At 37.2% G+C, this 13545-nt stretch overlaps 1 protein-coding gene across 9 annotated transcripts in view; it reads right to left on the minus strand.

Annotated features, from left to right (window-relative positions):
* Window positions 1–13545, minus strand: part of NFIB (nuclear factor I B) — a 455619-nt gene that overhangs the window by 95057 nt on the left and 347017 nt on the right. For all 9 annotated transcript variants that reach the window (XM_086685307.1, XM_086685306.1, XM_086685312.1 and 6 more), the window contains exon 3: window positions 12636–12689. In XM_086685307.1, the coding sequence (XP_086541433.1) occupies window positions 12636–12689 (54 nt within the window). The remainder of the gene's footprint in view (window positions 1–12635; window positions 12690–13545) is intronic.

The raw sequence follows: 13545 nt of genomic DNA on the forward strand, positions 1-13545 counted from the left end.
AAGCTTTGCCTTTTATAAGGTCATGATCTCATGGTTCCTGGGATCAAGCCCCGCATCGGGCTGTGTGCTGTCAGAACAGGGTTCCCCAGACAAGACTCATGGGCTATCTAACCAAGAGATAGCTCCAAGCTATCTCACACAGAGGAAAACTCAAATCTGGTAGAGAAGACAGTGAATCGAATTTTGGGAATGTTAAATTTTGCGCTGCCCATGGGACGTATAGGGAACCGTGTCCAAAAAGTAGTTGGGCACATGAAACATCAGGAGAGAGATCTGTTTCAAGGGTGCATATCTGAGAATAACAAAAGGTAAGTGACCTTGAAGTCACGGCGGGGGGGGGGGGGGGGGGGGGTCTGCAGGTCTGCAAACACATGGAGAACTAAAGATAAAAGTCTGGTTAAGTAAAGGGAAGAAGCAACTGGAAGGAAACATAATGGTTCCCGGGTTACTAGGAAAAGGCCCTGTTTTCAAAAGCACAGGCAACAAAAGCAGAAAGCCGGTGAAACCGCATCAAACTAGAGCTTCTGCCCAGCAAAGGAAAACACTTAACAGGGTGTTACTGTGACCAATGGGATGTGAGAACACAGTTGCAAACCACGTATCTGAGAAGGAGCTAGAAAAGAAATTCCTACAACTTAGTAGCAAAGCAGAACAAAAACAACTACTAACGTGACTTAAAAATGGGCTAAGGATTTGAGTGGGGTCTCTGCAGAGAAGATACACACATGGATGGCCAGCTGGCATATAAGAAAAGGCTCAGGAAATGCAAATAAAAATCACAACGCGGTATCACGTCACACCTATCAGGATGGCTGTTGTCAAGTAAACAAACGGCAACAAGTGTTTCGGAAAATGTGGGCAAGTCCAAATCCTTGCACTCCGTTGGTGAGAATGCAAAATGGTGTGGCCACTATGGGAGAAAAGTATGGCAGTTCCTCAAAAAACTAAAAGTAAAACTACCGTATGATCCAGCAATCTCACTCTTAGGTATTTATCCAAAAGAACTAAAACCAAGATATTAAAGAGATATCACTATTGGCACTATTCTCAATAGCCAACATGTGCAAAGAGCCTAAATGTCCATTGACAGATGAATGTACAAAGAAAGCATGGTGTATGTACACAAGGGGATACTATTCAGCCTTTAAAAAGAAAAGAAATTTTGGAATATGCAACAACATGAATGAACTTTGAAAATAACATGCTGAGTGAAATAAACCAGTCACAGACAAACAAATGCTTCAGGATTCCACCTATGTGAGGTATCTAAAAGAGCCAACATCACAGAATCCGAGTCAATTGGTGGTTGTTAGGGGCTGGGGTAAAGGGGAAATGGGGAGTTGCTAATCAACAGGCTTCAAGTTTCAGTCAAGCAAGATGAATAATAGCTCTAGAGATCTGTTGTGCAACACTGTAACTATATTCACTTAAAAAGTTCTTAAGAGGGCAAATCTCATATTAAGTATTCTTATAATAAAATAAAACTTTAAAAAAAGCAAGGGAGTTTTAAGTAGAACATGGTCAACTGGATCAAATAAATGCTCAAGAACATTGGAGCTGGACTAGAATGGAAAAGAACCACTGGCCTAGGATCATAAAAAGTTATGAGCTTAAATGAGCATCATTTTATGTGGAGACAGAAGCACAGGTGTGGGAGAAGTTAAGGAGGAATTTTAGAGTCCTTTTCATGAGGAAGAAGGGACATGTGGGACTCTAATTTGAAGGAAGTGTCTGAACGAGGGGCAAAAGACTCATTTTTTTAAACAAGAAGTAAGTTGCCAGGAATGAATAAAGGTGATATATGCAGAAAGCTGGAAAAAGCAAGGGACACAGAAAATTTTCAATGGAGACAGAAAAGTTGGCGGCTTCCAAAAGTAGGACCACTATAAAAAGGCAAGTGGGAAAAATATTTGCAGGATGTGAATACAAAGGACTAAGATATAAAGTGTTGCCAAGGGAAAAGCAATCTCTAATGATACATTTGTATCCTTTCTCATATCACTACTAGAAACTGTGTCACAAAATTTCACACCACATCTCCTTTGATGTCAAAAGCCTTAGAACAAAAGTGACTACCTAAAAACTACAATTCTACCCCACATAAAACTTGAAAATATCTTTCTTGGCCTCTTTTATATAATCTCTAATATTCTCTTCTTATGTATCTTATCTTGAGCTATAACTTTGTCTAGGTCATCTTAAGCTTTTGGAAGAATGCTACGTAAAACAAATTAACACATTTCTATTTGGATCTGCATCACATGACACTTCCTGTAGGAAGTCTTTTTGATGAACCTAGCTAGAAGAGAAAGGAGGATGGAAAAGCCCTCGCTTGTACCAAACACCTGCTACTTGCCAAGGATGCTCTCCCATCTGATGCTTACAACTGGCAGGGGTAGAATTGCGCCGAATTCCAGAGAAGTTGGCTGATTTGCTCATGCTCCTCATGGGCCTCATGATCATGGTAAAACATGGAGCCTCGATTCAGGGGGACAAATTGAATTCCAAAGTTCATGTTCTTCCCACTCCACCTTGCTCCCTACAATGGTTGGAAACAGTATTTCACAACTTTGAACTCCCATGACACTGGAGTTGTCACACTGACTCTTCCTCAAGTGGTCTGCATTAAAATTATAAAATTTTATGTATTTATGAAAACAAAAGTGTGGGGAGGGCAAGGTCCATTCGTAATGCAAAACCACTGTAAAACCATTAGCTATTTTACCTTCCACAGCATCTAGCCTCGAGCCATGCATATAATAGATGCTCATTAAACATCCATTACAGAAAAATCCACCTATAGACAGATGTTTATGGTCCTTGGTGTAGCATGGTGTATTATTTCCAACTTCCCCAAGGCCAATGGCAGACTTTACCCATTTAAAGCCGACTCAACCCACACCCTGTATCCTGGAATGTAATATTTAATTCTGAATCCAGCAACCCATGGGCACTCAATTAATTTTATTTGTTGCCCAACAGGGTAGGTAATTGGGGAGACATGGAAATATCTCCTTCTTTCATGACCTTATAAGACATTCTTAAATTATCTTTTCCCCCCAAAAGTAGTACTAGGTGATCAGACTAAAACCATTGTAGAGGCTGGGCCTGGTGCTACTTCTATACAGATCAACTTTTGCAAAGTAGGGGTTGTACCCAAGCACCCATATGCAGCCTATAAAAATAAGGAGCTGAGGGCGATGTGCCCTTCTGGCTTTTTGAGGGTAATTTGCCAAGGGACTCCTGGGTGGCTCAGTCGGTTAAGTGTCTGACTTCAGCTCAGGTCATGATCTCACATTCATTGAGTTCGAGCTGTGCTGACATCTCAGAGCCTGGAGCCTGCTACGGGTTCTGTGTGTGTGTCTCTCTCTGCGACCCCCCACCCCCCCTGCCATCGCACTCTGTCTCTCTCTTTCTCAAAAATAAATAAACATTTTTTAAAATTTTTTAAAGAGGACTTTGCCAAGAAAATGCATTCCTAATCTTCTACTCCTTTACTCTGAATTCTATTCTAAATTTGAACATTTAAGAACTTTACTGAATGTGATATCTTGAAAAAAATTAGAGGATAAAAAGGAAAAACGTCTCTGAAACAAAATCTGTTACAAGAAAAAAAAAATCCTTTTATTTTTGCACTGACTTGTACAAGACCTCATTCTAAAATTACATTAAAGGTTTACCTACGATGTCAAGCCTTACCACAGTTAACCATCCTTCCACTGTATTTCTATTTATACTTCCATGAATAGAAAGCCTGTTTATATTCTGTTGCATATTGTCTAATGCCAAAGTTTAAAATTACTTCTAAATTTCATGAAATCGTGCCTTTTTCTCTATTAAAAAAATGCTTGATTCTTATGGATACAGTAAATGAGAACATGAGAATGGGTGGGTCTGAACTTACTGAGGAGTAAATAGGCTATGATTTTTTTAAAAAATCAAGTAAATTTTCTTTTCTTTGACTTTAAACATCATATTCTAAGACAGAACATGCTTTATGAGCTCCTTCGGGGCCTATGAAAAATGTATGTGCCTTCACATGCAAAAAGAAAAATGTTATACTACTTCTGTAACTATCAGAGAGTAAAGTTTGTCCCAAATTCTAAGTTCTGGAGACATCAGTGAGAAGTCAAGCAAATATGGGCCCTACTGATTCCAACAGATGATAACTACAGCTACAGAGCTGAGCTAGCTTTATCGATAATTATTTGGTTGGTTTTCGTTAGTTTCATGACAACCCTCTGTTGACTTTTTTTTTTTTTTCCAACGTTTATTTATTTTTGGGACAAAGAGAGACAGAGCATGAACGGGGGAGGGTCAGAGAGAGAGGGAGACACAGAATCGGAAGCAGGCTCCAGGCTCTGAGCCATCAGCCCAGAGCCTGACGCGGGGCTCGAACTCACGGACCGCGAGATCGTGACCTGGCTGAAGTCGGACGCTTAACTGACTGCGCCACCCAGACGCCCCAGCCCTCTGTTGACTTTAATCTCAGTACCTATAAAATGGAGTTGGGGAGAGATCAACTACAAAATTTTTATTATTTAGAGAACTTCTTAAATGCAAGATCAGCATACCCTTATATACACTTAATATACACTATAATGGATCAAAGGGGACATGAAAAGAGAAATCAAAAAATACGCTGAGGCAAATGAAAATGGAAATGAAACACCCCAAGATTTATGGGGTGCAGCAAAAGCAGTTCTGTAAGGGAAGTTCATAGTGATAAATGCCCACCTCAAGAAACAAGAAATGTCTCAAATGAACAAGCTAACTTTATACCTTAAGAACTAGAAAAAAAGAACAAAGTCCAAAGTTAGCAGAAGGAATGAGAGCAGAAATAAATGAAACAACTGATGGTGCAAATAAAAAGGATCCTAAGAGACTACTACGAAAAATTACACGCTAACACACTGAATAACCTAGAAACAATGGATAAATTCCTAGAAACATACAACCTACCAAGACTGAACCATGATGAAACGGAAAATCTGAACATATCAATTACTAGTAAGGAGATAGAATAAGTAATCAAAAACCTCCCAACAAACAAACATCTATATAGACAGCTTCACAGAAGAATTCTGCCAGTCCCCCCGCCCAAAAAAAAAAAAAAAAAAAAACCTAACACAATCCCTCTCAAACAAATAAAAGACAAGGGAACTCCTCCAAACTCATTTTATGAGGACAGCTTTACCCTGAGACCAAAACCAGAAAAGAATGCCAGAAGAAAAAAAATATTTCTATGAACATAGATGCAAAATCCTCAACAAAATATTAGCAAACCAAATTCAACACTACATTAAAAAGATCATTACCATGACCAAGTGGGATTTATCCCAGCGATGCAGGGATGGTTCAACATCTGCAAATCAATGTGATACACCACTTTAACAAAATGAAGGTTAAAAATTATATAATCACTTCAATAGATGCAGAAAAAGCATTTGACAAAATTCAATGTCTGTTTATGGTAAAAACTTTCAACAAAATAGATACAGAGGGAACATACCTCAAAATAATAAAGGCCATATATGACAAGTGCACAGATAATATACTTGATGGTGAAAAGTTGAAAGCTCTTCCTCTAAGATCAGGAGCTAGACAAGGATGCCCACTCTACTACTTTTATTTAATAGGTTAAATAAAACCTGACTGGGTGGCTCAGTCAGTTAAGTGTCCAATTCGTGATCTTGGCTCAGGTCATGATCTCACGGTTCATGAGTTCAAGCCCCACTTGGGATTCTGTCTCTCCCTCTCTCTGCCTCTCTCTCTAAAAATAAATAAACAAACCTAAAAAAAAAAAACCTGTTAGAACAAACAAATTTGGTAAAGTTGCAGGATAAAACATCAATACTCAAAGTCTGTTGCATTTCCACATATTAATAGTGAACTTTCAGAAAGAGAAATTAAGAAAACATCCCATTTACAATTGCATCCAAAAAAATTAAAATACCTAGGGGGGCGCCTGGGTGGTGCAGTCGGTTAAGCGTCCGACTTCAGCCAGGTCACAATCTCGCGGTCCGTGAGTTCGAGCCCCGCGTCAGGCTCTGGGCTGATGGCTCAGAGCCTGGAGCCTGTTTCCGATTCTGTGTCTCCCTCTCTCTCTGACCCTCCCCCGTTCATGCTCTGTCTCTCTCTGTCCCAAAAATAAATAAACGTTGAAAAAAAAATTTTTTTTTTAAATAAAAAAAATAAAATACCTAGGAATATATTTAACCAAGGAGGTGAAAGACCTGTATATTGGAAACTAAAAGACATCAATGAAAGACATAGAGGAAGTAAAAATGAATGGAAAAATATTCCATGCTCACAGATTGGAAAAATTCATATTGTTAACATGTTCATACTACCCAAAGGAATCTACAGATTCAGTGCAATCACTATCAAAATTCCAAAGGCAATTTTCACAGAAATAGAACAAGCAGTCCGAAGAGTTGTATGGAACCATAAAAGATTCCAAAAAGCGAAAACAATCTTGAGAAAGAACGAAGCTAGAGGCATCACACTCCTTGACTTCAAACTCTATTATAAAGCTATAGTAATAAAAAGTGTGTTGGGGCGCCTGGGTGGCTCAGTCGGTTAAGCGTCCGACTTCAGCTCAGGTCACGATCTCGCGGTCCGTGAGTTCAAGCCCCGCATCAGGCTCTGGGCTGATGGCTCAGAGCCTGGAGCCTGCTTCCGATTCTGTGTCTCCCTCTCTCTCTGACCCTCCCCCGTTCATGCTCTGTCTCTCTCTGTCTCAAAAATAAATAAACTTAAAAAAAAAAGTGTGGTATTGGTACAAAATCACACGCACTGATCAATGGAACAGAGCAGAGAGCCTAGAAATAAACTCCTACATATACACTCAGTTCATTTATGACAAAGGAGCCAAGAATACACAATGGGAAAAGGACAGTCTTTTCAATAAACAGTGTTGGGACAATTGCACCATCACATGCAAAAGAATGAAACTGGACCACTATTTCTTCTGTACACACAAAATTAACTCAAAATAAAGACTTGAATGTAATGCTTGAAACTGTAAAACTTTTAGAAGAAAACATAGGCAGTAAGCTCTCTGACATCAGTCTTGGCAATGATTGTTTGAATCTGACACCAAAAGCAAAAGCAATAAAAGCAAAAATAGACAAGAGGGATTACATCAGTCAAAAAAGTTTCTGTACAGGAAAAAAGACCATTAACAGAAAAAGAAAATGCAACCTATTAATCGGGAGAAATATTTGCAAATCATATATGTGATAAGCAGCTAATATCCAAAATATATGAAGAATTCATACAACTCAAGAGCAAAAAAAAAAAAAAAAAAAAAAAAAAAAATTCTGATTTAAAAAATGAGCAGAGGACCTAAATAGACATTTTCCAAAAAAGACCCACAGATGGCCAACAGGTACATGAATAAATACTCTACACTCTACATTATTAATAATCAGGACAATACAAATCAAAACCTCAATAAATGAGATATTCATTACCTCACACCTGTTAGAATGGATATTACCCAAAAGACTAGAAATAACAAGTGTAGGCAAGACTATGGAGAAAAGGGAGCCCACTGCACTGTTAGTGGGAATGTAAATCGGTGCAATCACTATGGAAAAAAGTATGGACACTCCTCAAAAAACTAAAAATATAACTCCACATGATCAGCAATTCCACTTCTGGGTTTTTATTTTCAAAAACGAAAACAATAATTCAAAAAGATATATCCCCATGTTCACTGCAGCATTACTTACAATAACCAAAATGCGAAAATCACTTAAGTTTCCATCTATGGATTAATGGATAAAGAATATGTAGTGTGTGTGTGTATATATATGTATATACATACATATATATATACATATATATGTATATACATACATATATATACATATATATACATATATATGTATATACATACATATATATATACATATGTATGTATATACATATATGGAATATATATATGAAATATTATTCAACCATAAAAAAGTAGGTAATCTTGCCAATTGCAAAAACATGGATCTCAAGGGCATTATCCTAAGTGAAAGAAATCAGACAGTAAAAGATACCATATGCTCTCTCTGATATGTGGAATATATTTATTATATAGATTTATTTCTACATTTCAAATTAATTAAATTTATATTATATTATATTATATATTTATTTATATTTCTATACATAATAAAGAATTTCTTAAATGTCAGATGAGATTATTGCTATAGTTAATAGATACTCCTTGTTTAATGTATTCAATTGTTTATCTAGTTCCATCCTTGTTCCAGAGAGGATATAAAGTAGTTTATTTGACATTCACCCAATATATGATCCTAATGATTTCCAGAGGTTTGGCCAGAGTACATGCAGACAATCAACAGACAAAATAGCACAGGCACCCTATAAGATGTTCAAAAAAGAAAAGTAAGATAAGGCCATGTCATTCCAGTTGAGAAGGCTCTGGTTAATGATACTTAGAGCGCTTCGTAAGTTTTCATCGTAGTATTTGCAAAAATGGCCCTAAGATCCAGTATTTCTTTGTTGTATTTCCAGCCAAGAGAGAGCTAGCTCCCCACATAACTACAGACTTCCTAAATTCCAAAATGAGGTGTCAGCGACTAGCTGACTTAGAGGCAAAATCCAATTTCCAGATTGCCTTGTTTTTCTTGGCTATTAACTATTCGGGCATTAGGCAAGTGACTGAGATTGGGGTATCTAAAAGATCGCAGCTCAGGGAATATTAAGACACAGAACAACAGGGTTAAGTCAAAGCTAATTGCAAAAGCTAGCCATTCAATCACATATTTCAAGAAAGTGACAATGGAGATTTTAATTATCACAAAGAAAATTAGGACAGCGTCTAAGTCCCTAAATTAGTGGTCTACTCTCCTTTGGGCCAAACAGTTATTTGCTATAGTTGAGAGAAGATGCAGAGTTCCGTGGCTTAGAAGGGATTAATTTAATGTTCAAAAAGAAGTAACTAAATATAAACATATTACTTCCGACCCCATCAAAAACAAAGAAAATGTGTATCACAAAAAAATAAATAAATAAATAAATAAGTGATCTAGTGCCTCTTGACTAAAATAACAATGTCATATCCTTGGACACCACCAGAATTTTAGAGCACCTTAGCCCTGAAAAGATTATGGTGCCCATCCCACCATGTAACGAAGAATAAAAACAAAATACTAAACCACAGATAGTATAAGGAAATGCAATAAACTGCTTAACGGCTTTTTAAAGTAAAAAAAATGGTGGCCCGGTCGGTTAAGTGTCCTTGACTCAAGACACGATCTCATGGTGCATGGGTTCAAGCCCTGCGTTGGGCTCTGTGCTGACAGCTGGGAGCCTGGAACCTGCTGCAGATTCTGTGTCTCCCTGTCTCTCTGCCCCTCCCCCACTCACATTCTGTCTGTCTCTCTCTCTGTCTCAAAAATAAACATTAAAAAAAAATTTAATGTTTAAGTAATAAAAATAAGCCCCTGCAAATATGCTTTTAAAAATAACAAATATCAAATATCCCTCCTTCCAAAAATGTGCTGCTTTTGTTTGCTTATGCTCAGTTTGCTCACGAAGTTCTAAACCCAAACAAGAAGCACAAGTTAAAAAATTAAAGGCCTATATGAAGACATCCAGACTCGTTTGAAGAGCTTCAAGGTCACCCTTCAGAAGTTCTTCTGAATCAGCAGGGAAGTGGTCTCCGTGTCAGACAGTCATGTCTGATGCTGGAGAAAAGCCAAGCTAGAAGGGGGTTCGATTTGTGCGCAGACACATGCATGACTGATTGGGATTCCACCTTCACGTCTCCCGTGGGGAACAGATTTCACAGAGCTTCCACCTCCAAAAGGACTTGAATTTTCGCCATCTCTTCCCAAGCTGTTGAGAAGGAGATGGTGGCCGCCGCATGGCTTACACCGCCCCCCCCCCACCCCAAGTAAAACAACCGGTTGTAGGAAAAGTGTTAGCCCTCAAAGAGACCTTTTTCCAAAGTTTAGCTAGCTTCTCTTTGTTATAACAACACAAGCAGCAAAGTGATTGTTTCATTGTTTATGGCCATAGGCTGAATTTTCCCATGAATGCATTGTGCCTTTTTGAGATCCTGCGTCTGAAACTCTGCAGATTTCACATTTCAGCCAAAGAAAAAGCCTCCTAAAGATAAATTAGGCTCTAAAATACCAAACATGCTTATACTTAATGAAAAGAGCTTTCAATAATATGTATAGTTTATCCTAATTGACTGAAAACAAAACCTTAATAAGTTCAGGTTTTTCACATTTCAGATTAGAAACCATTCTATATTCCTAGTGGCTTGATTTATTTCAAGGCATTCCAGAACAAGCTCTTACTTTCCTCAAACCAGATTCCATAATAATCTCCGTGATCAGGTGCATAATACAATGATACACAATGTATGTTAAAATGATGGAATGTTTCCGAATCATTAAAGAAAAATCAAATTTTATTTTATTTTATTTGTGTATCATATATGTTTTATTATATTCTACCTGAGAAACCGGTAATTGATGTGCCATTTAAGTATATACAACATCCAACTAATCATAGTATGATCTACAACATCCCAATTTTAAGACATCGTTCTCAAAAAGGTTTGATTTCCAAAGAAAATTTAACAGGGAAAAAAATTAGAGGTGTCCCACCTTGATTACTTCTGTTTGTCATATTATATGCAAACAGATGATTTAAGAGATGTGCTATGCTGAAGGTAGCAAAAAAAAAATTTAACCGAGCTTCTTGACAAATATTGAAAAATCAAATTCTGACATTATATAACAATTCAACAACTATTCAGCTTAAGTACAGAACGTAGCTTAAGTACAGAACATTTTTAAGTGAGGGTAATTCTTTCTGTACATGTTCAGAAATGAATTTCAAACAATAACAGCTTTATCAATTTCAAATGCAAAGAACATACCCTTTGTTTAGTCTGACTGACTTACATTACTTATCCACTTTTCTTCTATTAACCCTCCCCCACCCCATTCTTTGTAAAATGAGTGAGGAAGCTTTTACAAAATGTTTGGACACAATTCACTTTGGGTTATCATGCTATGCAGAGAAAATATTACTCAGCTGAAAAGAAGAAATTTTAGGAGAGTTAAAGACATTATAAGCTAATGAAATTTTCTCAACTTCAGAAAATTTCTGACAAAATTTATTAGATTCAAAATAGTCTGCCTTTTTGGTTCTAATCTCCCACCAACACAAAAAATAAAATAATTAATACATTTAACTGGAAATTACATTTAAAACTGTTGTGATTTTTGCCTGTTTTGTTATTGATCTGTAGGAATTTTGAAGGATTCTGACTTTAAAAAGTGGAGAAAATTCAACTTAGGGTACATTTTTCAACCTATATTTAATTAGGACTTTTTACCTTTGAATTATATGCCATTTCTGTCCAACAGTAAGGTTTTGTATAATACCACACAAGTTAAGATGTAAGTTGAAAAAATATATTTTTTCTAAGATAAAAATAAAGAACAAAGTACAGGCAAGACTCAGAAATAAAAAATATATTGTTTTGACCTCACACTTTTCCTTGCGTATTTACCTACTGTATCTTTCCAACATCATTTTAAAACAAGACTGGCCTGACATATTTTCTTACACGTTGGGGATTCTTCAGGTATTTCCACCTCATATTAGCAAAGCATTAGGACAAGGGAGATCGAATAGTTAAGGACCTGACACTAATTCTCCCTGAGGAAACTTTTATTATTACCTTTCATAAACGTTTTGGTTTATTTTCAATGGAAAAAAAAAAAAAAACAGATCAGATTATTTTGGGAAGTAGAGGGCACGTGTGGTGAGTGTGGATTGTTTTGTTTGTTTTGTTTTGTTTTTGTTATTCCTAGAGCACTCTTTTACCAAAGTTACAGATATAATCAAAATCCTTATGATAACGAAATATTAGAAACCCTGCTTTGACAAGTTTTACGTCCTGAGGAAAAAAAAAAAAAAAAAAAAAACCTCTCCCAAATCAATGTCAAATTCTGTATGTTCAGATTTAGGAACAACAAAACTATGAAGAGAGCCAAGTTATAAAAGCCCATTTTCAGATCTGGAACAACTTCTGAAAATAAAGAGGGTATTTGGCATGTATTATACTAAAGGAAAAGTCCTACTTTCATTATTCCCTGATTCTTGGAATCCAATAAAAACCTTATGGAAGAAAAACTCGCTCGCAAAAAAACCCTTCCCTGAAAACATACCCAACCACGACCACACCCCTCCTTTTAAAGTAATGACGGTTGATAAACTATAATAAGAGTATGGAAATTTTTACTTTTTCTGGTGCATTTTAAAAGGATGACTAAGAGGGTTTTTTGGCTTTTTAAGCAGCAATGACGTTTAGCACCTGAACAACGCACAACTAAAATACGTGCATGTTCATTTTTCCAGAAACACCAACAAAAATTAAAACGGTGATTCGGTTAAGGCTGATGACGCCCGTATAGAAGTATTCGCCACTGTGAAGGGCCCAAACAGAATCACCTCGCATCCTGATCATACCTGCCTACCAGAACAAAAGAGGCAGCTGACCAATGATGGGGTGTTTATCAATACAGTGGTACCTTTGTTCTCCAACAATGTTAGATTGCAAACGTCCTGGAACACATATTTACCTGGAGGATTCTTGGCAGGATCATTGTGGCTTGGACTTCCTGATTGTCCAGAATCTGTAAAGAAATCACAGAAAATGTTTTCTTTTTACTTTGTTTTGAAAGAATTTCACAATCCTCAAACGGACTTTAAAGAAAAAATTTAAGGCCCAACAATGAAGCTGAGTGTTGAAATAAAGTATACTTTCCCAAGCCTTTCAGCGGTAACATTTTATTTATCAAGCTAGATGAATGTCCATACATATTTCTATGTCAAATGGGGGGGGGGTGAGTAGAGATCTATCATCTTCTCAGGACGGAGCAAGGCTTTCTGGAAACAAAAGGTCTGGCCACAAAGCCGCTGAAGGTGGTTTGAAGGTTGGGGCCTGTCAGTAGCAATATGAAATAAAGCAGATACATTCCCTAAAAATGCAACCTGAGTGTAATTAAACATGCTTTTAAGAACCTGAAAATGTTTTTATTCCATGAGTATAATAGATAGAAACGAGAGTCTGTTTTTCCAGGATTTCATGTGCATACACACATATCCACTCCCATAATCTCCCAACCTACTGGATCCAGGCCCAGATTTGCCTGCATCCCATAATAGCAATCGATTTGCAAACACCCAAGAAAAGCATAAATTACTAGGTAGAAACTAACAGAGCTTTGTGGAGAGCAAATTGTTGGATCAATTTAATTTCCATCTGTGATAGACAGACTCTGCAGATAAGGAGAAAAAGATCAATGTAGTATATCTGAATTTCCTATCCCACGTTATTCTTCATTGATGCTTTCTGTAGGGAAAGCACCGTGGAGGCAATACTACAGTTAGGCAACACGCCCTTCCTAGCTGATCTAACACTGTTGTGTTTTGCTCACTCCTCTTTCCTCCGTGTCCCCTCTGCATTTATCTGTGTCATTTGGCCCCATG

Source organism: Puma concolor, chromosome D4 (assembly GCF_028749965.1).
Source record: "Puma concolor isolate L17-30 chromosome D4, mPumCon1.1.hap2, whole genome shotgun sequence".
NCBI classification, from domain to species: Eukaryota; Metazoa; Chordata; class Mammalia; order Carnivora; family Felidae; genus Puma; species Puma concolor.